We start from the raw sequence: 23,996 nt of genomic DNA, 5'->3' as shown, positions 1-23,996 counted from the left end.
TCCTCTTGGGTGTACTTGCTTCCTTTTGTTCTAGAGCTTTCAGATGTGCTGTTAAGCTGCTAGTGTACGCTCTCTCCAATTTCTTTATGTAAGCACTCAGAGCTATGAGCTTTCCTCCTAGCACTGCTTTCATTCTGTCCCATGAGTTTGTGTTTGTTGTGCATTCATTTTCATTAAATTCTAAAAAGTCTTTAATTTCTTTCTTTATTTCTTCCCTGGCCAAGTTAGCATTAAGTAGAGTGTTGTTCAGATCCCATGTGTATGTGGACTACCTGTTTTGTTTTTCTTGTTGTTGAAGACCACACTTAGTCCATGGTGCATAGGATAAGATGCATGGGATTATTTCAGTCTTCTTATATCTGTTGAGGCCTGTTTTGTGTCCAATTCTATGGTCACCTTTGCAGAAGATACTGTGAAGTGCTGAGAAGAATGTATGTTCTTCCGTTTTAGGATGAAATATCCTGTTAAGACCATTTGGTTCATAACTTTTGTTAGTTGTGTCTCTGTTCAGTTTCTGTTTCCATGATCTATTTCCATGATCTGTCCAGATGCTTTGAAGCATCTGTCTGATGCTTCAAAACCTGTCAGTGCCTTCGTCTGTTTCCCTGTTGTTAAACCCCAGGTTCAGACTTACTTCCTATGGCCACAAGAAAACAGAACTAGGGCCAAGTGGTACCAATAAAATGATTACTGCTAAATAGGAACACTGCCAGAAAGAAATGATTGCAAATGGGAAACTGACTGTCCTGGGAATCAGTTTCCACCACTGTCAGAGTCAGGGCATACATATATGAGGAGGAGTGTAGAGGGTCTCTCATGCTTCAGTGCTAGGGGTTATACCAATGACCTCTGAGATCTCGTTAGCTTTTACTGCAGCATGCAGTTAAGACTTTATCCTCTCACTTCATCATGCTGTGTTATACCACCTTCTGGTATGGTCATAAATGTCCATAAGTTGAGAGGAAAGGCAACTTTCTCACAGATGTTGCTTACCCATGCAGAACTAAATGACTAAATGAAGCTCTCCTGCCCAACATTCATTATTCGCTTTTTCTTACTTTATATCTGCAGGAAAAAAAATTCATTTCTTTTCCTGCCCATTAGCCCACAGCAGCATCTCTGTCTTGGTGCTGACTGGACAGTAAAGCCTTTCGTTCTGGAAAGCAAGTGTCTTGATTTTAAATGAGACTATCTGGATGGAATGGGACTCATGCAATCTCTGCATTTATGACTTTGGAAAGTGGCTCTGTGCTTCTCTTTATTTCCCCCAACAGCATTATTGAATCCAGAATAGTAAATCTGTAGCGAGTCACGGAAAGGCTAGGAAAGAAAAGCCTTACTCAGCCTCAGAGGCCCTTAAAACCAGACCTAGGAAGAGATTGACATAGAAACTTTTCAGTTTGATAGTCTTGGCTTCTCAAGGTCAGAGCTTCATATTACAGACTGCATGTGTTGTGTAAACAGGATACTTTACAAATTGAAAATTGCTACTTTTAATAACTGATACAAACCCAATGGCTTACTGAGGGTTTAGCATCTTCTAATCCTGAAAGTCAACAGGCTCACTGAAATACAATCACATTTGGGTATCTATGTTGCTTCTTGGGGGTGGGGGAGGCTCTGGTGAAGAGTCCCATTTCCTCTCCAGATTCTAAAGACTGCCTGTATTCTCCTTGTCTTTTGGTCCCTTCCTTAGCTTCCAAGTCAGGGTCTAGTATCTTCAAATCTATCCATTAGTTAGTTAATTAGAGACCTTTGGATTATAGTAAGCTTATCCACTAACCCAAGACAATCTCTCTGTTGCAAAATCCTTAATTTAATGCCATCTGCAGAGTCTCTTTTGTCGTGCTAAGTAACACTCATGGATTTCAGGAGTTGGGACTTAATGTCAGGGGGCACATTGTTCTGGTTGCCACAGAGGAACTATTCATAGTCACAGGAGACAAACAGAATACCCTGATCTTCAGGTAAGGTTAGCTGGGGCATGATGATGCCCTGTTCAGAAATCATCTCTGGACAATGCAGGCACACATTCCTCCTCTGACACCTTGCACTCCAGTGGTAGAATTTCTCAACTGATTTTTATAAAGCTGTTTCCAGTGTCCTGATAATATGCACTTTTAATAATGAGATCAGTAATTCATGTGGCGAGAGACTAGAACTGAGTTAAAGATGTCTTCAATATCCTCTGTGTAAAGCGTGGATTAGAACAGTTCAACATTAAGAAGTGACAAGGAATCAGAAGAGTTTGTCTGAAATGTGTGGCTTGTATTTACTCTTTGCATTCTTTGGAGTAGATTCTTATTCTCTCTAGACAACATGAGGTTTGTCCTATGTAGTTTTTCAGAAGATTAAGTTGGAAGACATTACTGTTCAGCATTGACCAGAGACCATAGGCTTCTCCCATCAAATGTGTAAGTCAGGCTCAGTAATCCCTGCCTCGTTCTATTAACTTTTACTATTGGTTTTAAAATTGTATAACTAGATGTGGCTCTTAACAATTTGTTATGAGTTCTTGCCAACTTAGCTCATGTTTGAAAAGGTAAACCTGGGTTCTTGCACATAAAAATGTAGACATATTACATTGGTCATTTTTTAACGGAATTTTTTGATTCCTTTCTTCCTTAAACATATTTTCAGGAATAAACTAGAGACACACAGCATTTGGACATTATTAAAATGAAATCACATGCTATTGTGTGCAGAAAAATCTTCAGCAAAATAGTGGTCAAGATTGAATCTGGGAATACTGCTTTCTGTCTGGCATTTAAACTTGGAAATGATTTCCACAATTCCCTTTAATCAGTTCAAGGTTCGTTAATATTGTCCTAGACCTGCAATATTTAGAGGAATTAGCATTTAGAGGGATTTCCTAAAAAGGTACTGACTTCACAGTTTCAATAACATACCCTAGAAATTGATAGAGAAAAATTAATACAATAAACTTCTAGTTCCCCTCAAGCATTCCACTTAGGTCATCAGATCATATGGCTTCTTCACAGACAACATCAGGAAGCAGGTCATCAGGTCATATGGCTCTGCACAGAGAGCATCAGGAAGCGCCAGGTGACCATGTTTGAAGAGCAGTACCCTAGAATTATAAGGTCTCCGTAAACCTTTATTTGTACACTAAATGTGTTTACCATCTAAATAATCACCAGTAAACAGACAAAAAATTAGCTCTTAAAATGATGTATCCAAGAATGTAACTTCAACTGTTCTGTGCAATGTGATTAGGATCCATGTTATAGAATTTCTTCTGTTCTCATTAAAAAGCATTCAGAATATTTTTGTCTAATCCTTATATGAGATAACTTATCCTGTGGTCTCAAGGAGTTCTAAATCAATCAGAAAATTTTCTCAATAACTGCCTATGCTGGTACCCAAGCTTAGATCCCTCAAGGTCATTGGACAGAGCTCTAACAGTTGACCCTTCCTTCTGCTACTAGTGTTGCAGCCTACATGTTAGCTTCCCATTCTGTGTTACTGTTATTGTAAGAGATTTGGCATGCAAAATTTAATAACTCTGAACATGATTCATTTTGATGACATATTATCATGCTTTAAGCTTGACACCACTTCATCCCACAAATATTTATCCTGTGCCTGCTATGTGCAGGCACTTCTTTGTCACTTGCCTACCTATTACAAAGCAGACAAGAATGCTAAAAGTCACAGGAAGATTAATGTAAAAGATGAGATGCTAAACCTCAGAAACTTAAACAGATCAGCAATTTCAAATGTTCTTAGCATCTGAGTGCCCATACCAGAGAGTTTGCAGTAATGTGACCTTTTCATTAAGAGTGGAATTTTTCATTAGATATCAGTCAGAATCCTGAGTTTTGCAATTCTTGTTGATCCTCTGTGGCAGGGAGCAATTTCAGTGATGTGCCTTTACTTTAAAAAGCCAAGGCAAGTGGCCTCTTCCTATGACAACTAGTAAGCATGAGGGTAACTCTTCACATTGTATTTATAAAAATATCCTCATAAGCATTCCATTCTATTTGTTTTTATAAAACAAAAAGGAAGAGAAAGAGGGGATAGAAAGTAACAGGATTTTAAGCTCATCATGACCAAATGTAAACTAAGAATGTGAGATTTAAAGATTAAGACTTAGTTTTTAATGGTGGTCCTGGGTACTATAAGACCATGTCGGAAGAGTACAAAATTGAAAAAAATGTATATCTCAGGCCAAATGCAATGCACATGATTCATCAGAGTGATAGAGTGGGCATTGTAACTTGCTTTTCCATGCCTAGCAGTTCCCAGCACAGCCTGTTCTGAGACTTGGCTCTTGTGGGATGAGTTGAGGTGAGTGTCATTCGCTTTAAGCATTGGGTTTCACATGCAGCTTCTCGGGTGCCTAGGCTTCATTGATCACAACTCATCCTTTAGTGCGAGAGTCAAAAATTATGACTCTTGAGCCACACACCTGCTCTTATAAATAAAATTCTATAGAGGCACAGTTCTGGCCTCTTTACATACCACCCATGTTGCTTTGTGTGCAATAGCCATCTTGATTTCACTTCCCAGCTAGGAGGCTAGAAAATGTCTCAGTGGTTAAGAGTGCTGACTGATCTTCCAGAGGACCACAGCATCCACATGGTATCTCTTAACTGCCTGTAACCCCTGTCCCAGGGGATTTGATGCTGTCTTCTCAGTTCCAGGGACACTGCATCCAGGTGTTTCATAAATAGATATACATAGGCAAAACATCCATATACTCAAAATAATAAAATGAAAAATATTTTGTAGGTATAAGAAGTTTATTAACATCTGAGCTAGGCCTTCAGTGTGTATCTCTTGTAAGACAGACTGGTGACATATATAGCTATGCAACCCATAAGTATCTATAGCCTCCTCCCTATTGGTCAGAACTCATCTCCATAGCCACACAGAAGGTGAGAAATGTAGTCAAGCCACTTATGTAAAAAGAAATGAAAATAGGCTTAGTGAACAAACATCCATTTTCTACCACATTAAAATTTTCTATTTACCAAATACTGTGGAAGGAATAGAAAAGTTGGAGACAAATTATAAAGCACTCCCACAATGGCACAGAGAGGTCAAAGTTCCTTCTACATGAGTCTATTATAAACTCCATACAATAAAGATAGTTCAGACTCATCACACCAGAACATACTGTGAGGGAAAACAGCCAAGTCAGAGGTACTGAGGATAGAATCAAAGAAAAGCTTGCCTTTAGATTATATAGAGCAGACAATAAACAGCTAGCTGTCCATGAGAGGGTACAGGAAAGATACTTATTGCCAAAGTGTGTGAGCTGGCTCTACCCCACATACTGAGATGCCTAAGTTTCACAGTGAACCTGTAAAAGTATCAGCATAAGTAGTTTCCCAAATGTTGGGGTTAAAGGTGCGTATCACTGCATTTGCCAAAATATTTTCAAATGTGATAATATAGTAATATATGAACCATAATATCTAGACAGAGATCTAATAAAGGTTGCCATTTCAAATCAGTCATCAGAAGAAGCAATAATTAAGATCTATGATATGAACATATCACCTTTATACTGGCGAAAGTCTCAAGCACGGCTAAGAATGCTGTACTATGTGGCTTACACTAAAGTTTAAGTAAATGCTAAAGGTTAGTTGAGGGCAGTGACAAGAATCCAGGTCACAGACCTCTCTGCATTAGGGCAAAGATCTCTGGGTAAGAGTCTCTGGTGTGTTGCTGGACATGGTGACAGGTGACTGTAAAACCAGGACTTCAGAAGCAGGAGGAAGAGAAGTGTAGAGTTGGAGATTAGCTGAGCGACACGAGGAGATCCTGTCTCAAAGCACATAGAGAACTTCATGATTTGTTGCTGTTACAACAGCTTTGAGCAGTAGTTATTTCTCTTAGTATTAGTTTCCTCAGTGGAAAAAATGAGCTGTTTCATTTCATAAGAATAACTGTGAGGAGTTGATGAAATGGTACAATCCTTTAGCATCAGGACCCAATTATTTGCCCTGCAAAAATGTGTTCTTAATAAGGACTCTAAAAAGTAAAACCCAGGAGGAGCAGTCTCTGGATTGTCCTTCCTTCAGTTTATGCTCCATAGTTTGTCTCTGCAACTCCTTCCATGGGTATTTTATTCCCCCTTCTAAAAAGGAACAAAGCATCCACACTTTGGTCTTCCTTCTTCTTGAGTTTCTTGTGGTTTGTGGATTGAATTTTGGGTATTCTGAACTTCTGGGCTAATATCCACTTATCAGAGAGCACATACCATGTGTGTTCTTTTGTGATTGGGTTACCTCACTCAGGATGATATTCTCCAGATCCATCCATTTCCCTAAGAATTTCATAAATTCATTGTTTTTAATAGCTGAGTATACTCCTTTGTGTAGATGTACCACAGTTTCTGTATCCATTCCTCCGTTGAGGGACATTTGGGTTGTTTCCAGCTTCTGGTTATTATAATTATGGCTGCTATGAACATAGTGGAGCATGTGTCTTTATTGCATGTTGGAGCATATTCTGGGTATATGCCCAGGAGTGGTATAGCTGGGTCCTCTGGTAGTACTATGTCCAGTTTTCTGAGGAACCACCAAACTGATTTCCAGAGTGGTTGTACCAGCTTGCAATCCCACCAGCAATGAAGGAGTGTTCCTCTTTCTCCACAACCTCTCCAGCATCTGCTGTTACCTGAGTTTTTGATCTTAGCCATTCTGACTGGTATGAGGTGGAATCTTAGGATTGTTTTAATTTGCATTTCCCTGATGACTAAGAATGTTGAACACTTCTATAGGTGCTTCTTGGCCATTTGGTATTCCTCAGTTGAGAATTCTTTATTTAGCTCTGTACCCCATTTTTAATAGGGTTAATTGATTCTCTGGAGTCTAGCTTCTTGAGTTCTTTGTATATATTGGATAGCCCTCTATCGGATATAGGATTGGTAAAGATATTTCCCAATCTGTTGGTTGCCATTTTGTCCAGAGATTGCTGCATCTGGGGATCCTTTCTATATTAAATTATTCAACCTAGACACTATTGTGGATGTCAGCAAGTGCTAGCTGACAGGAGCCTGATATAGCTGTCTCCTGAGAGGCTCTGACAATGCCCAACTAACACAGAAGTAGAGACTCACAACTATCCATTGGACTGAGCATAGGGTCCCCATTGAAGGACTTAGAGAAAGGACCCAAGGAACTGAAGGGTTTGTAGCCCCTTAGGACGAACAACAATATGAACTAACTAGTACCCTCAGAGCTCCCAGGGACTAAACCATCAACCAAAGAGTACACATGGTGGGACTCATGGCTCCAGCTGCATATGAAGCAGAGGATGGCCTAGTCGGTCATCAATGGGAGGAGAGCCCTTGGTCCTGTGAAGGTTCTGTGCCCCAGTGTAGGGGAATGCCAGGGCCAGGAAGTGAGAGAGAGTGGGTTGATGAACAGGAGGAGGGGGGAGGGAACAGGTTTTTGTTTTTGTTTTTGTTTTGTTTTTGATATGTTTTTGGAGAGGTAACCAGGAGAAGAGATATCATTTGAAATGTAAATAAAGAAAATATTTAAAAAAAAAAGGGGGGGGGAGAAAAAAAGTAAAAACAATGCAAAAGCTGTTACAGAATTGCTTGCATTCTAACCATGCAGGCCTCTTTTTCAAAGCTATTTGACGTTATTTTCATCCCACTTTGGAATACATAGAGTGTGTGCTTTCTTGGTGGCATCTAAGGCATGTTGCTTTGTTATAAGAATCGAAAGGGAAGTCTTGAACTTAATCATGTATGGGTTTCCTTTTCTGTAAAGGAATGAAGGAGAACCAATGTGATTCAGCCACCATGAGCTAAGATGGGAGGAAAGAAACACTAAAAGTGTATCTTATTCCAAATAATGAACTGTTGGGGAAGCCAGGGCATGCAGAGACTGGCAAAGCATTCTAAAAGTATTTCATACTTGTAGTGTAATCCAGGAGCTATGATATCAAGCAATAATCACATACACACATGAAAAAAGGAGACCATTATTCACATAGGCTAATTCTGCAGTAAAGGTCCTTTTTTACATACATTGTCATTCCCATATCTATCAGAGAATGAGACAGAGACAGAGATAGAGAATCAAAAAAATCAGACAGATGGTTATGTATGTATTGTTCATAGAAGCCAAATTTAAAAGATACCTATAGATTCTCAGAGAAAAAATGACTAGTACTACTAGTAGTAGAACATATAATTCCACTTGAATTTTAGTCTTAAGAAATTAAGTAATTCTATTTTTATAAGAGTTCCAAGTCTTCATTTAAAAGGCAACAATTCTATCGGCATTATTCCGTGACTCACATTAGTACAGTACTCCAGAGATTTCAAAGATTTTATAATGCTATGAAATTCAAAATTATGGCCCTGTAAGATTTTATTGACATAATCCAAGCGTCTGCACCCAGAGCTGATACCCGGAGCCTGACATGAGTATATTCGTTCCTTGACAGCTTCATGCCAAAATTTTTTCTTTTCTCATAAATTACTCATCCATTTCTTTCATTCCCCTGTCCTTCCTGCCACAGGAAAGCAAGGGAAGCTAGAATCCCAGAGCACTGGAGGAAGAAAGCTATGTGTCAATTTGTCAAGAGCTCTTCTCCAGCCATCATCATGATATCTCTTAGTCCCAACTCATTTCTATAAGTTGAGGAAGAATGGCTTCCATATTCATCAATAATTCATATAGATGTTAAATGAAAGCTGGGTCCTCTCATTGTTCAGTAGCAGTGTGTATTATGCCTACAAGCTTGAGCACAAAGAATGAAGAAAAATGATTGTAATACAGTCCACTAAGCAGTTAGACGCCAAGTAGATGAGGAAGAACAGACTTTAGCCAAGGGTCAGGGTCTCCAGGCACTATGTCATCTAGCACCACTAAACCTTCCAGTATGTGGCATTTCCCAGCATCAGGGCACTTACCGTTATCTGTTCTCCTCCGAGGCAGTATACAAGAAATATTTCAGAAGCAGTTGACGGCAGGTTTGTTTCCTAAGATCTGTATGCCTGATTTAGCAACCTTTGTAGTTCTCCTTTGACTACCATTTTCCTAGAACATTTTCAGGCATAGGAAGGTTATACATTAAATAATGTAAAAGCTTTATGGAATAAGTATAGATAGAAATTATGCCCTGAAGAATGCATAGCTTGTACTAGCAATATGAAAGGTACATTTAAATTCTGGATGATTAAAAAAAAATAATATCTCATATTGGAGAATAAAGAAACTGCCATAAAGGCACCAAAGAATCATTCTTGGCCTCAAGAGGTTTAATCAGTAAACTTCTTTCCTTGCAATCATGAAGGCTTGAGTTCACCCAAAAGAAGCTATTATAGAAGCCAGACATGCTGGTATACACTTGTAATCTCAGCACTAGGAAGCAGAGATGGGCAGAGGTACCTGGGGCTCACTGGCCAGCCAGCCTAGCCTACTTGGTGAGTTCTAGACCAGTAAAAGACCCTGTGTCAAAAAATAAATGGAGATTGCTTCGGAAAAATGATATCGAAAGTTTTCCTCTGATTCCCATGTACACACACTTGTGCATACATACACATGCATGCATGAGCACACAGACATGCATACACATGCATACATATACATATGCTCACACACAGAGAATCATATTTCCTAGAAACAGTCACTTTTGGTAATTGAGATTCAATATTAACTTCTCTCTTTTTTATCTTCCATGTTTCATCTGCCTTCCTTTAAAACAGCTCTTCTTCTGCACCATGAGTCCCAACCACACAACTTATCTAAACCACATACTCATGTCCTGATATTCCTCCTCCTCCTCCTCCTCCTCCTCCTCCTCCTCCTCCTCCTCCTCTCCTCTTCCTCTTCTTCTTCCTCTTCCTCTTCCTCCTCCTCCATTTCTATAGTTCATCTTCCACCAGCAACCAGAGTGATCCCTTTCAGTTACAAATTAGAGTATATTCATCTGCCAAGTGATAGAGACACTTCTTTCTCATTGCATTTTAAAGTAAAACATAAATTCTTGGCTGACTTCTAAACACTGTCCCAGCCTATGGTTCCAACATCCAGACTTCTAAACACTGTCCCGGCCTATGGTTCCAACATCCACCCCAAATTATCCCATATATTATGGCCTTTCTCTTAGAAAAGAGAACATAATAGTAATTTCCTCTTGGGTCATTAAAGATGATCATGGGAATGGTATAAACACTTGTCTGAGAGTTGCCATCAAGTATTAGACATGACCAACACTGTATGAGCTTAGGCTCTTGACCTATGTGGGCCCTGTGCTCCTTGGGAATTCTGTTCTAAATGTCTCTCTTTCTGGCTGCTTTTCTTCCAGATCCTATCAAGGATACACCTCTGGTCCTTCTTAATGCTTTCCTATATTACAAATCTATCACTAGGTCTTACTGTTGGTCTTTGGAAACTAGAGTTATATACTCCCTCTGCTTATCATCATCATTCAAGCATAGGACACAGTAGGAACTCAACTGTGTCTATTGAATAGACGAGTTGGCAGAGAGTAATCCAGGATCTTACCTCACAGTTAATGTGTCATAGTTGAGTGAATGACTAATTACCAACCCTCTTCATTTCATACAGACAGCCACTGAAATAGACTACCACAAATGTGGTGGCTTAAAAACAGCAGAAACTTAATTCTCTCAAAGTTTGGGTGCCAGGAGTCTAAACAGAATATTACTGACCAAAAATTACGTTCAAGGGAGCTGTGTATTCTCCTAGGGCTCTGGGTGACAGTCTCTTCCCATCTAGCTTCTGTGGCTGTGTTGTTTATCAATGAGTCATCGTCTTTACCCTTCAGATAACTAGAACTATCATTCCAGAAGGATTTGAGTGACTGGAGTCCTGCATAGATAAGATTGTTGTAGTCTTTCATTGAGTTTAATCACAGGACTAAAGTGTTACCAGAATGGCCTGTATCCCAGAAAATTTCCACCTTGCCTCTGCATTTAGGTCTCACAGCAATCAGGAGCTGGGCAGTGGTGGCGCACGCCTTTAATCCCAGCACTCGGGAGGCAGAGGCAGGCAGATTTCTGAGTTCGAGGCCAGCCAGTGCTATACAGAGAAACCCTGTCTCAAAAAAACAAACAAAAAACAAGCAACAACAACAACAAACAAAACAAAACAAAACAAAAACAATCAGAAGTAATCTCTGGGCCAGCCAGCTCCCTTCTTTTCCTGTTGATTCAAAAGCAGGAGTACAAAGTGGTCATGTGACAATCTCTCAATTTCTAGTTCAGTGTGATCACTGTTCTATTTCCTGAGGCGAGCTTGCTTTTCCTAGAACTAAAACTTCTGCCAGGGATTCAGCAGGTCAAGTAATGAGTGGCAGCAGTTCTGTGTCTATCCCTTGATCCCACTGAAGTGGGACAAGTAATCTTTGGGATGTGTGACCTGCCACACATATCTACAAGCAAAACAGACTTCAAAGGTTTTCACATGTGGTCTCCTTCTAAATTACTCCAGCCCTGGCTGCATTTATTGTTGTACTGAGGGAGAGGGATGTGTTGTGATACAAGAACCCCACACAAATGCAAGCCTTTTCTTGACTGTGGGATGTGATAATAACAAGGGTTCGTGGGAAAGTTACAAAAACGATCCATTGAGCAGCCTTGGTTTAAACTGAGACTGTAATTAAATACTCCCATGGAGTAAGCCCCTTGACTATTATAGTCCTTTTTTACTGGATTCTAGGAAATGGAAATCTACATGAAGGAGGCTTTCTATCAATTCATCAAGCCAAGTGGAAATGTCTGTTTGTCATCTAAAAGATAATGGCAGAAATCCATTTTTAGTTCTCTGCTGCTGCACTCATGTGTGAAATTACCTACAGGGGAGGACATTTGCCTGTAAAGAGACTTTATTGGGATTGGCTGCACGAACTATAATACCAAGTGAATTGGTCTTGCAAACCAAACTGAAGGCCTCATAAACCAAACAGGAACTACAGTGAAGAAAAAGGCTTGCCATGGATGATGTTAGGCATCTAGAGAGGCTGAGAAACCCAAGGCCACTTCACCCCTTTCCAACAGCTTTCATTCCTAGAGAGCAAATCTTTTCCTGAATAGCAAATCTTAATAATACCTTGGTTTTCCAGTTTGGATAGACAACCCATTTGGCATGCTAGCCAAGGCCCTTTCCTTTCTGCCCTGATTATATTAGCATGGATTTCTGGTTTGAATTACCCACTGAAAGAATATTGGAGGATTTTAGGAGGAAGTATTTGTACTCTCTAGAAGCGTCTGACTTGGGTGACCATCAGCAGATAGTAAGCCATGTTCATGTTTGGTATCTTTCAAGGTATTTGTAAAAGAAAGAAGTATTGCAATATCTAGCAAGAGTTAGAACTTTTGTTTTCCTAACCAAAAATAAGACAAAGGAAAGAGGGAAAACAAGGTGAGACAACAGGGGAGTTGGAAACTATTTGGAAAAATGTTTGCCTATCACCAGTTCATCTATTTCCATTTAGTAAATCCAGAAGTCAAAGTTTTACACTTTAATAGGCCTAATAATAACAATTTTTTTTGTTTAACGCAGTAGCACAATTAGACAGCCTCATACCAATATGTTTGTGTTTGTATTTTTCTGGAGCCAGGTCTGTCTGGTTTCCTTGGCTCAAATAACAATTGGCACAGAGCAGTGGTAGCAGATTAGGTCCAGGCAGAGCCTCTCATCAGAGGATCTTAATCAGGATACAGCTTCCAGCATGCCTAGAACAGGCCACCAGGTTCTCCCTCCTCTGTACCTAACAGCTGCTCTTTAAGGCTAAATGTATGGTCCCCAAGCCCATGGAGAAACACATGGGGGCAGGATGGACTAGCGTTACTGAGACATTTTCTCCCTCCATCCCCAGGACGCACAACGTGTTGGGCCATTTCCCTTTAAAGTAGAAGTTTTCCACAAAGTGTCCACCTTCAATAACTGTGTAATGTAGGGGCTCAACAGACTAAGGATTCCCAGTTAGCTGGTCTCCACAGAAATAGCATTACATTCAACTAACACATCATGTTTACCATTAGCATTTTGTTTTATTTAGTCACTGAAATGTATTGTAGAAAATTTTAATTCCAACCCAGGGTTTCTACCCCACCTTTGACCATTTAGTTCCTGGATAAAAGACACACACAACCTTTATATTTATAATAATCCTTAATCAGTACAAAGCCGGGCAGATGTCTATCCTCTATGCATGTATGTCTATTTCCCAGCCAATAATCCTATTATATAATTTGCCATGTTTCCTCTGGGCTGCTCTTAACTGTAATTAGCCGACACACATAGCCATATTTTAAGATCGTTATCCCATGCTGGCTTCTTCTTCCATTCAAGTTCTTCTCCCCCTAGTGGTTCTCCCCCAACCTGGGAACCCCAAACCCCGCCTATCTCTCTTCTGTCCAGCTATTGACTGTCAGCCTCTTTATTCACCAATCAGAAATAAGTTATGGGCAAGCACACATAGCATCACGTGGGTCTGTTTGCAAACTCTCTAGTGTCTGAGGTCTTGGGGCTGCATTTAGCATTATTGTCCATAGCAAAAGACCAAACCTCAACAGAAATGTCTTTATTCCACTGGTTAGGATGGTGAATCTCTTGTCCTCAGGGCTGCCTATGAGATAACCAGGCTTATCTGTGGCTATGGTTTCATCTCCTCCATCCTCTAGGAAGTTGTGGACTGTTTTCCACATTATCACCTTTCTGTTTGAGCCCTTTCCAACTCTCCTGTCAGCTTCTTCTTCCCAGTTCTTATTCTCATTCTCTCTCCCTTCTTTCTCTCTTCCCCTCATTCCTCACCCTCCCTCTCTCTTTCTTAGAATACAGTCTTTCTCTTATTTTACCAACTATTCTCATTCACAAAGTTTCATGGCAGAAACTGATAATTGACCGCCTTACTCCAGAAACCCTGACATATTTGTAAATGTTCTCTGGAATTTTGCTATCTTTCTATTTGTGTAGGTCAATGTCTAATGAACGTGTGGGTTTGCTAAAATTTAACTTACAAGTCTAATGTCAAAATAAAGCGAAAATTTGGTCTTCTCTTAACGGTGTGCTGAATGCCACATTACATAAGGATCAATCATATGTCAGTGCTCTAAATCTGGATTTAATGCCTCACTGAAGAGGCATTATAATCAGCCTTGCTGGCTACTCCATCACAAGGACTTGCACTGAACAATACTCAGGTGTTCTTGCTACACCATGTTTTCCAGACCTTTTCCCAAAGACCTGTGAAGACAGGAACAGTACCAAAGGATCAGAGGCACGAGTGCTGATACAGGATACGTTCTTCCTCTGCTTCTTCAAGCTACATGGCAGATGACATGCCGGCTTTCTGTCCTACCACAGAACACACAGGCTGCTAGGGGGCTCCATTAGCTACGGTTATAACCACCAAGTACACTTAGGCAGCCCTGTCTTGGTGGAGACAAGCTTCTCCCAGAGATGCACCTCGTCTGAAGTGCATAAAGCTCTCCCCTCACTCAGTCCCAGGGACAGTCCTGTTCTGCTTGCTTATGGAACAGGAAGTACAATTCTGCAATTAGTAAGTTAGGTACAACAGACCACGAAGAAGTTTGCTTTACCTGGTTTGCTTTTGAAACAAATGGTCTGTAAATGTAACATCCAGAACCATGGATTAGCCCACTAAGTACCTCATCAGAATTCTCACTATTATTTTTTTTTTAATAAGGCTAAAAAGACAGGAGAAAATGAAACATCTTGTCTTTTGGAAAATAAGTTAAATGCTTCTGTCACCATTTATGCTATCCTGTATTTATTCTGATTAATACCAATGCTTGCCAGGTTATTCCTTTCTGGGGGAAATGAAAATTCTCTCTACTATTTATTAATAAACCCTCTTGGGTGACTTCCAAGATGATCCTGTTATGTGGCGTTACATGCTATCCATCTTTTGAGAAAAAAAATTAGAGTGAGTTCTATATGAATTAAGTAGAAATGAATTGAAAATACACTATGTGCTGTCATCCTGAAGCTATGCCCAAGAAAATAGCCAGTTGTAGATTTATGGCACAATCTTATAGTTTCGTGTCCTTATAAATGGTACAGCTACACCAGTGGCAATGAAACTAATATGAATCGCATGTCTGTGGCAAAGTGGCTGTCCCGGGTGCTTTACATGTTTTCTCTAATCTGATCTTCAGACTGATGGTGCACAGTATAGGCATTGATTGATGTGGAAACTTGAACCTGAAGGTACAAGAAATTTGACAAGAATCACAGCAAGGAAGGGTTAGACCTAAGACTTGAATGTGGCTTGAGGGACTGAAGGCCGTGGTAACTACAAAGCTCCATTGTTGGCCTCCCTGTTTTCAGGTCCAGCAAGAGCAGTAAGTACCTAAGACCACAAAATAATCTTTGCTTGAAACAAAAAAGCATATGAGCAGAATAGCAAGAGCCATTCATAAAATATTCAAAGTGGCGATGATGATGATGATGATGATGATGATGATGATGATGATGATGATGATGATGATGATGATGTTAGGAGCAAAGCCATTCAGTGTGCTAATCGCCAGCTGAAGGATGTGGATTTCAGGAGGTGAGTCTGGAGATGAACAGGCTTCCTGGGATCATAAAAAAACAGCACTGGGATGCTCATCTTCCTCCCCTGATTTTTTTAAAAATTGTGACTCAAAGAAGGAGGCACATTTATTTTCATTAAGGAACAGATAATTAATTATTTAAAGTTAATTAAGTGGATCTGCTCCAAGTTCAGTTTAGTATATAAGTCCACATTCAGAAGTGTTGCCATCTGACCAGAATGTGAGGGAAAAAAGGGATTGGGGAATAGAGCGAAGAGCTCTGTAGGAAGAATATCAGAAAACAGCCTTTAGTCTTGACTATCTTGGTCCTGCAGACAGAAAAAGTTGGAGAGAAAGTATACTGTAGCAAGACATTTAGCCACAAGGACATTTTTTTTCCTGTGTCATTTCCAAAATTGCCTTTCCACTGTTGAACCAGCATCTCCTTAGCTTGTTTACAATCACCTTGTAACTTACCGTTAAGCTCTGTATTCCTTTCCTGCCTTCTCCTCTTCTAGCATCAGTGAATCTTTGTTTATGACCTGCTACTTCTAAAAAGAGTGGTTCTCAACCTTCCTAATGCTGCCACCGTCTAATACAGTGCCTGTATGTCATGGTGAACCCCCAACCATAAAACTATTTTTTGTTGCTACCTCATAATTGTAATTTTGCTACGGTTATGAATCAGAATGTAAATATCTGATATGCAGGATGTGTGGAGTGTGACCCCTGTGAAATGGTCCTTCAAGTAGCAAATGTGTCACAAACCACGGGTTGAGAACAGCTGTTCTAAAGTATGACCTAAAAAAAAAATTAGAAAATGAAAATACAATAGATCTTTTCTATCAGAGATGGAAGATATGGTTGTTTTAGTTACTGTTCTATTACTGTGATACGATGTCATGCCCAAGGCAACATATAGAAGAAAGCATTCATTTGGGACTTGCAGCTTTGGAGAGGGGGTCCATGATCATCATGGTGGACAGGGTGGCAGCAGGCAGGAAGACATGGCCCTGGAGCAGTAACTGGGAACTCATGCATCTTGGGACAACTTAGAAGCAAACAGAGCTAACTGAGGATGTCACGAGCTTTTGAAACCTCAAAGCCTGGCCCCAGTGACACACTTCCTCTAAGAAGGCCACCTCTCCTAATCCTTCACAAATTGAGGACCAGGTATTCAAACATATGAGCCTATGAGGGGCATTCTCATGAGTGTCCAAGGTTGGGTGTAGTCAGAGCCATCTGTAGCTGTGTTTTTTCACTCATCCCCTTTGTTCCCAAACTGATAACTCAGAGACTTCTTCATTATGAATAAATGTCTAGGCTAATCCCTAGACTTGTTCCCCGACTAGCTCATAACTTAATTACCCATTTATTCTATTCTAGTTCATACCATGTATCTGGTCCTCAGTTTCATGTGACCATCTCCATCATCACTGAAGTCCAATCTCCTTTCCTATATCCATCTCTATTCCAGAATCCACTCTCTGCCAGAACTCCCACCTCCTATTTCCTCATTGCGTCTAGGCATTTTTATCGATAAGTGAAGCTTCCACACAATGAACAGGAAAGTCTCTCTCTACAAGTGAGCTGATTGCAATTGACTAAAATAAGGTTTGGTGTGCCCTAATTGTATTATATTGTTTTGGTCTGTGTGTACTTCTTTTTCCCCATGGCCTATTAAATCCTTGTTGGTAAGAGCTAGGCTTATTTCTACAGCTCTATTTCCTTCATATGTAGTTGCATGTTTTAGACATGGAAGGCATTGTAAGAAACCATGAAGTGAGTGAGTAAATGAGTCAAGAATAAAAAAGTAAGAAAAATCGGCAATACTTATTGTTTTTTTTAACCTTATTCTCCCCTGATAAACAACCCAACATATCTCCCAAAGAAGATCCAGGGTCATAACTTCTCAAAGGCATTCTTGATGTTATAAACTTCTACCAATCACTCTTTCAACACACACACACACACACACACACACACACACACACACACAGCAAAGCAACAAAACAAACGACAACACCAAAATAAAGACCCCTCTGAACTGTCAATCAAATGGCTTAGGAAGAACAATAACACAGTACGTATAATCCTGATTGGTTTGCTTTTTGATGACAAGGGGAGGGATGTTGTGTTTTATTGACTCTCCCTGTTCAAGGATAATCTTATCTTACAGCGATAATTACTGAGGTCAATAATAGTTCTTACTGGAGAGACAAATCACGTCTGCTTTGGATTAATGTGAAACAAGTGCCCCGCCACTGTTGTCAGTGAGGCTTCTTTGCTGGTAGCTTCATTATACCCTTCAAGAAATATCTATATTTCTTCTAGGTTTAATGAGGCCATAGACAACCAACTCTTTACTGAGTGATGTTGGAGATTTTTTTTTTTTTTTTTGCTTTGAATTTGATGTATTCTAATTTGTGCTTAACTAGCCTTCCCAAGCAATTCAGGTACTCAGATGGGCATTTTAAGGACAATTAGCTAAATGTTCCTCTCATTAGCCACAAGGCCTGGAAAAAAAAAAAAGACAAAGGGAATCAATAAGACAAAGCCAGTTTAGGAGAACATGGAAAGTGATTTCCATCAAGAGTATCAGCTACCTCGTCAAGTTGCATGTTCCGGAGCTGGGCAGCTTCTCTGACCCAGGACAACATCAATCTGTCAGTGGCTACACTGCTGCTAAATCACCTTGCTTTTGTGTTTCAGTTTTCAGGTCTTTACCTCCTGTCTTTCTTCACCATCCTCATCGGGCTGGTGCTGTATTCCTCCACCTCCACATACATAGCCCAGGATCCCCGCGTGTACAAGCAGTTCCGGAACCCTTCAGGACCTGTCGCGGACTTACCCAGCACGGCTCAGGTAGAGCCCTCAGTCACCTACACCAGCCTGGGCCAGGAGACAGAAGAAGAGCCCCATGTACGTGTGGCCTAGGGGGAGACCTGCCCTACCCACTGAGGACAACTCAGAGGCCGTGTGTTTGCCCATCATCTCTGTATTGTACATAGAGAAAGGTATTTAGTAGGTGCAGTTTCACGGGTGGACCGCAAGGTAGCCAATCCTCCTTTCGTCAAAGGAAGAAGCTGAAGACCACTGGAGACACAGGCTTCAATCCACCTGACTCAGAGAGAGGCTTTGATAGTGCGTATCCTGACCCAGCCCCCACCCCTCCATTGATTACTGTGAAAATTTTTGAATCAAAAACAAGTATCATTGTTACTATGACCTTTACTATCAATTGTTACTGTTATTACACCAACTTTCAGAAGGTTTTTTATTCCTGATGGGAATTATTGCCAGACCCTCCACCTACTCAACATAAATCCCACTTTTCTATGGCAAGTCACTTTTTAAGAATCACACATTTTGTTTGTTTGTTTGTTTGTTTGTTTGTTTTGCACAGACTAATATGAGTGATGCATGCCACAGAAGCTTGCCCATCCTGGTGATCTTGTGGCTAATGGTTTCCTCTGTCACCTGTTGGATTGCCTGTTCGATGAAGATTTTGTGCTGTGACCCTTGTGGGGAGGGGAAACTGACCATATAATTCTCTATTCTAGGAATAGATATAAAACAAACATTATAGCCATTTTATATTTCATTTTCTGCTTATTCCTGGCCACTGGCTTTCTGTTGGCCTAGGAGATTCACCCAGTCAAGCCCTGTAATTACATGATAGGGACTGTCCCATTTTTGCAGCTTAAAGAAACCCTAGAAATATGGGTTATGTTTAGGGTTATCTGTTTTTAATTTCTTTTTCTGTCTTTCTTTATATCGCTCTCCTCAAAAATTAGTTTTTATTTTTATTTTTTTTTCCTAACGATGTCATGGAAATTAATCAAGGCACTGGAAAAGCCATGGCCCCCACCCTCTTAGTTACACCTTTCTAGAAGTATGCCGACATGGAAATTATCTTTATTGTGGAGCCCCACTGTTCAGCCCACCTCTTTGAGTCAAGGTACTAGTATGGAGAAATCTCTGTTAGTAGCTCATGCTCTGGTTACTTAGTGATAAAGATGTCACCATTGAAAAGTCTGGCAATTTGATCACACTTAATACCCACCTAATAGCAGAATATAAGGAAAAGCAACTCCACTCACAAAGAATTGTACAGCATCCCAGTAAAGCTTAATACATCACTAGTTTAATCAGGTTCTCTTGTCTTCAAGAATATTTCACACACACGCACACGCACACGCACACACACCCCCCGCTCCAAACACAGATAATTAAGAAATACCGCATACCTTTATAACGTAGAAAAAAATTTCATGTGTCAGTGTGGAAGTTCTCGGTAGCTTGGCTGACTTCAATATCATTCAAATGGATCCTTGATGAAATTACAGAGTTTGTATAAATGTTTATGTAATTTGAAACAATTCAAGTCAACATATCTTAAGCAAGCAAGCAAAACAAAACATTTTTTTGTGGGAGGTGGGGTGTCTCATAAAAGTAAGACCAGCTTGCAAAGTAGGACCTCAATAAGTCCTAAACATGGCAGGCAGAAGATCTTAGGCTGTCTACCAGCAGGCCCCTGGCCTCTTTGCCTGCCTTCTTCTGTGAGCAGTCACATGATCTATTTTGATAAGTCTTATGGGAACAGCACATATACAAAAAAAAGTAATGTGCTTGAATACTGTAACTCAATTTCAATTTTTTTTCCCATTGGAAAATATAACTTTCCCCTCTAATGTGTTGTTTAGTCCTGACCTAGGAGATAGAAAATGAAACTGTTTTCCTGGTGTGCAACTTTCACATCAGTTCAACCCCTTTGGAAATAGGTTTTCTTTCTTAGGGTGGGGTGGGTGGGGGTGAGAAAGGTTTGTGCTAAAGCTACACATCGCATAATAACCTTGCCAACATCTGCTCTCTGCTAGCTTTTAAGCCAATTAAATACCTTTCTCTGAATATTTTGTCCATTCAGATCCGAAGACCTTTAATGACTGTGGTTTTATTTTTATGTTTACATTCCTTTGGTTTGCATAATTTACTTGATTTATTGCATTTTTAGTATTTATTTTAAGCCAAATGTCTTTGTCATTTTGAATCATTTTTATGACACTAATTTGTAAACACTCTGTAAACTCTAATGAGAAACAAGTGGATGAAATTATTTCCAAGTCCATTCAGTAGGCTGGGAATAGTTTTAAAGTTACATTTTGAAAAGGTTTGCAATTAATTGATGGCTGAAGATGGCTGTCTGGACCACTTTATAGGATATTTTAATTGACTCCATTGTATGGAAACCAAGTGTGAACAGCAGGATGAACTCATTGTATACTTTTTGTTATCCAGTGTCTTTATGATCAGACATTAGTGCACCTGTGTTGGTTTATCTCCATTCATAAAGTTGGTAACATTGGCTCATCCAAGACTAGGAGTTTAGGATTGACCCTTAAGGGAAAAAGACAAAAAGTTGCAAAGAACGGTGTTTTCATTCTGAAAGCATTGGTGGTTTGAGAGGGGGCGGGAAGAGGGAATAGGGAATATTAACTGTAGCAGTTTTAGTTTCTGAGATTCTGTAACCTCAGTAGACACCAGCAAGAGTTTTGGCATCTTAACTTACCACTCTTCTCACCTCAATCAATGAGAACAGTCCTCTGTATAAACTTGATGAGAAGAGAACCACAAGCTCTCTTAAACCCTACCAGAGATGAGTGGTGGTTTTCATTTTCTCAACGGAGACTTGCACTGGGGATGAAGCTTGCCTTGGTCAGACCTCCCCACAGCTTCGAACACATGTCCAGGTAGACCAAGAAATGGACAACTTCGCACCACTGTGTCCCATGAAAATATTTCAATGTTTAGTTTAGGTATTGCTAACTTGTGCTATTAACCTTCTGACAAGCTTGTAGTATTGTTTGTTTGGCATTTATTTTTGATTTGTAACCATTTAGTCGTCCCCAGCTAGCTATCAGTGCAGATTTTACCCCATGGGTAGGAGTCTATCTTCACACCACATAAAGAAGCACACTAATCCTGACACCCCAATGGGAAATATGAACCAAAATGTTAAAAGAGAGAGAGAGAGAAAAAGGAAAAGAAAAGAAAAGGAAAGAAGAGAGAAAAAGAACTTTACACTAGGAAGCTGAACAAGCAATCTACCTTTTCTATTTGCATGTTCCCCCATGGACTGGCTGTGGCAATGTAACAACTGTACAATGTTTTCAAATAAAAATAAATGCTTTATGAAAGCACCACACTGCTGGCTCTCTTGTGTGTTTGTCTGCACTGTGACAACCATGATGCCAATTCCCTCAAGATGCTAGAAATAGCAAAAGCAGCAGAGAAAGTAGTACAAGTCCAAATAAAAACGAGAGGGAAAAATAGTTCCAAATTAGGAACAGCGGAGTCACTGAACTGTAGTTTCAAAAAGTCAAATTAGACACATTGGCCATTTAATTTAGGATACTAAAGAAGGCTGTGGGGATACAACTTTCTTTTTTTTTTTAATTTATTTTTTATTGGGAATTTTATTTATTTACATTTCAAATATTATCCCCTTTCAAGGTTTCACCTCTGGAAGTCCTCTACCCATTCCCTCTCCCCCTGCTTCTATGAAGGTGCTCCCCCACCTACCCACCCACTCCTACTTCACCACCCTGGCATTGCCCTACACTGGGACATCAGCCTTCACAGAACCACGGGCCTCTCCTTTTGATGCCTGACAAGGCCATCCTCTGCTACATATGCAGCTGGAGCCATGTTTGCTCCATGTGTACTCTCTGCTTGGTGGTTTAGTCCCTGGGAGCTCTGGGGGAGGGGGTCTGGTTGGTTGATATTGTTTTCCTTCCTATAGGGTTGCAAACCCCTTCACCTCCCTCAGTCCTTTCTCTAACTCCTCCACTGTGGACCCTATACTCAGTCCAATGGTTGGCTGCAAGCATCTGCATCTTTATTTGTCAGGCTCTGGCAGAGCCTCTCAGGAGACAGCTATATCAGGCTCCTGTCAGCAAGTACTTCTTGACATCTACAATAGTGTCTGGGTTTGGTGTCTGTATAAAAAAAAAAAATCACATGGGCCGGGCAGTGGTGGCACACACCTTTAATCTCAGCACTTGGGAGGCAGAGGCAGGCGGATTTCTGAGTTCAAGGCCAGCCTGGTCTACAGAGTGAGTTCTAGGACAGCCAGAGCTACACGGAGAAACCCTGTCTCAAAAAAAAAAAAAAAAAAAATCACATGGTAGAGAATGGAGAGTACAGATAGAGAGTGTGTAGGAGGCAGGCAAGGATAGAGAAGGTAGCATGAACACAGGCAGAAGCATCTGTGGCCAGGAGTCAGAATCAGGACCCCAGGCATTTGCTGGTAAAGATAATGTAGATGCTGATACAAAGAACATGTCCAGGGTGAATTTCAGGCATTGGCCAGTCACCAGGAATATTGTGCAAGGACAAAAAACCCTGGAAGAATGGTAGGGTTTGAAGGGATGGGTGAGTTCTACTTTGGATATGTTCGCATGGGAGACTTGTTAGATGTTCAGACCCGGCCTGTTGAACAGGCAGAGAGATCTCCACTGGTGATTCCTGCATGGGAGGCACCAACACAAAGCTGGTGTGTGAAGCCGAAGGAATGAGTGTGGATGCAAAGCAGAAGTGAGTTAAGGATAGAGACATGAATCCAACCGTCTTGTCTGGTCGTAGAAGCAAAAGAAGAACCAGCCATGGGTGTAGGAAGGGGTGTCCTGGCAGCACACCAGAACGGGGTTCTTTCTATATGCTGCAGAAGAGCTATTTGAAGAGAGAGAGTGCAGGGGGTGGGAGGGGGCGGCTTTTCAGCTGTACCACATGCTCCTGCGAGGCTAAGCAGAAAGAAGACAGAAATGATAACAGAACATGGCACATTATGATAACGCAAGAGGCATGTTGGAGGCTATCAGCCTCTGCAGGCTGGAATTGAACCTCATAGGAGAACTCGGGGACACTGGACCAGGCCATGCCTTCCTTCTAGCAGACATGTTGGTGTTTGACCCACTGTTTCTGTTAGTTTATCAAAGAGAGGGATTTCCCTATGATCCTTTCTTTTATCAGCCACAGGTGTGGTTAGTGTAGTTTTCTTATGCTGGCTGATTTAATAGGACTCATTTTCTACTAGGACAGTTTTTGCTTTTCCTACGTTAAGAGAAAAACCAAAATAGGATTCTTGTACATAGTTCCTCAAAGATTTTGTTGGTGTAGCCACTTTTCTGAACTTCCATGAATCATTTTGTGCTGTTGTGTACTTAAGTGTGTTCGAAGCCAGACACACTAGATTTTGGGTTTTGTCATCATCACTTGCTGCATGTGTAACTTTGGCCATTTTATGTAACTCATCAATGCTTCCATGAACTCATCAATAAAATAGCTCTCACTATAGGACTCTCTCATGCCATGAGGATTAAATATATAAAGTTTTTCTAATAGACCAGAGCTGTGCAATGGAATAAATGACACGAATTATAGTTACAACTACATAATCTGTAATGATTTTAAA

The 23,996-nt window shown here is 40.4% G+C and overlaps 1 protein-coding gene across 1 annotated transcript in view; it reads left to right on the top strand.

Moving 5' to 3' along the window:
• Slc35f1 (solute carrier family 35 member F1) overlaps window positions 1-21,728 on the top strand; it is a 436,233-nt gene extending 414,505 nt beyond the window's left edge. The window contains exon 8 of the mRNA XM_031348352.1: window positions 18,236-21,728. Coding sequence (XP_031204212.1) covers window positions 18,236-18,460 — 225 coding nt within the window. The 3' untranslated portion in view covers window positions 18,461-21,728. The remainder of the gene's footprint in view (window positions 1-18,235) is intronic.
• The last annotated feature ends 2,268 nt before the right edge of the window (window positions 21,729-23,996 follow it).

Source organism: Mastomys coucha, unplaced genomic scaffold (assembly GCF_008632895.1).
Source record: "Mastomys coucha isolate ucsf_1 unplaced genomic scaffold, UCSF_Mcou_1 pScaffold3, whole genome shotgun sequence".
Classification (NCBI taxonomy): domain Eukaryota; kingdom Metazoa; phylum Chordata; class Mammalia; order Rodentia; family Muridae; genus Mastomys; species Mastomys coucha.
Note: the sequence above shows the minus strand (reverse complement) of the source record. Positions and strands in the feature narration are given on the sequence as shown.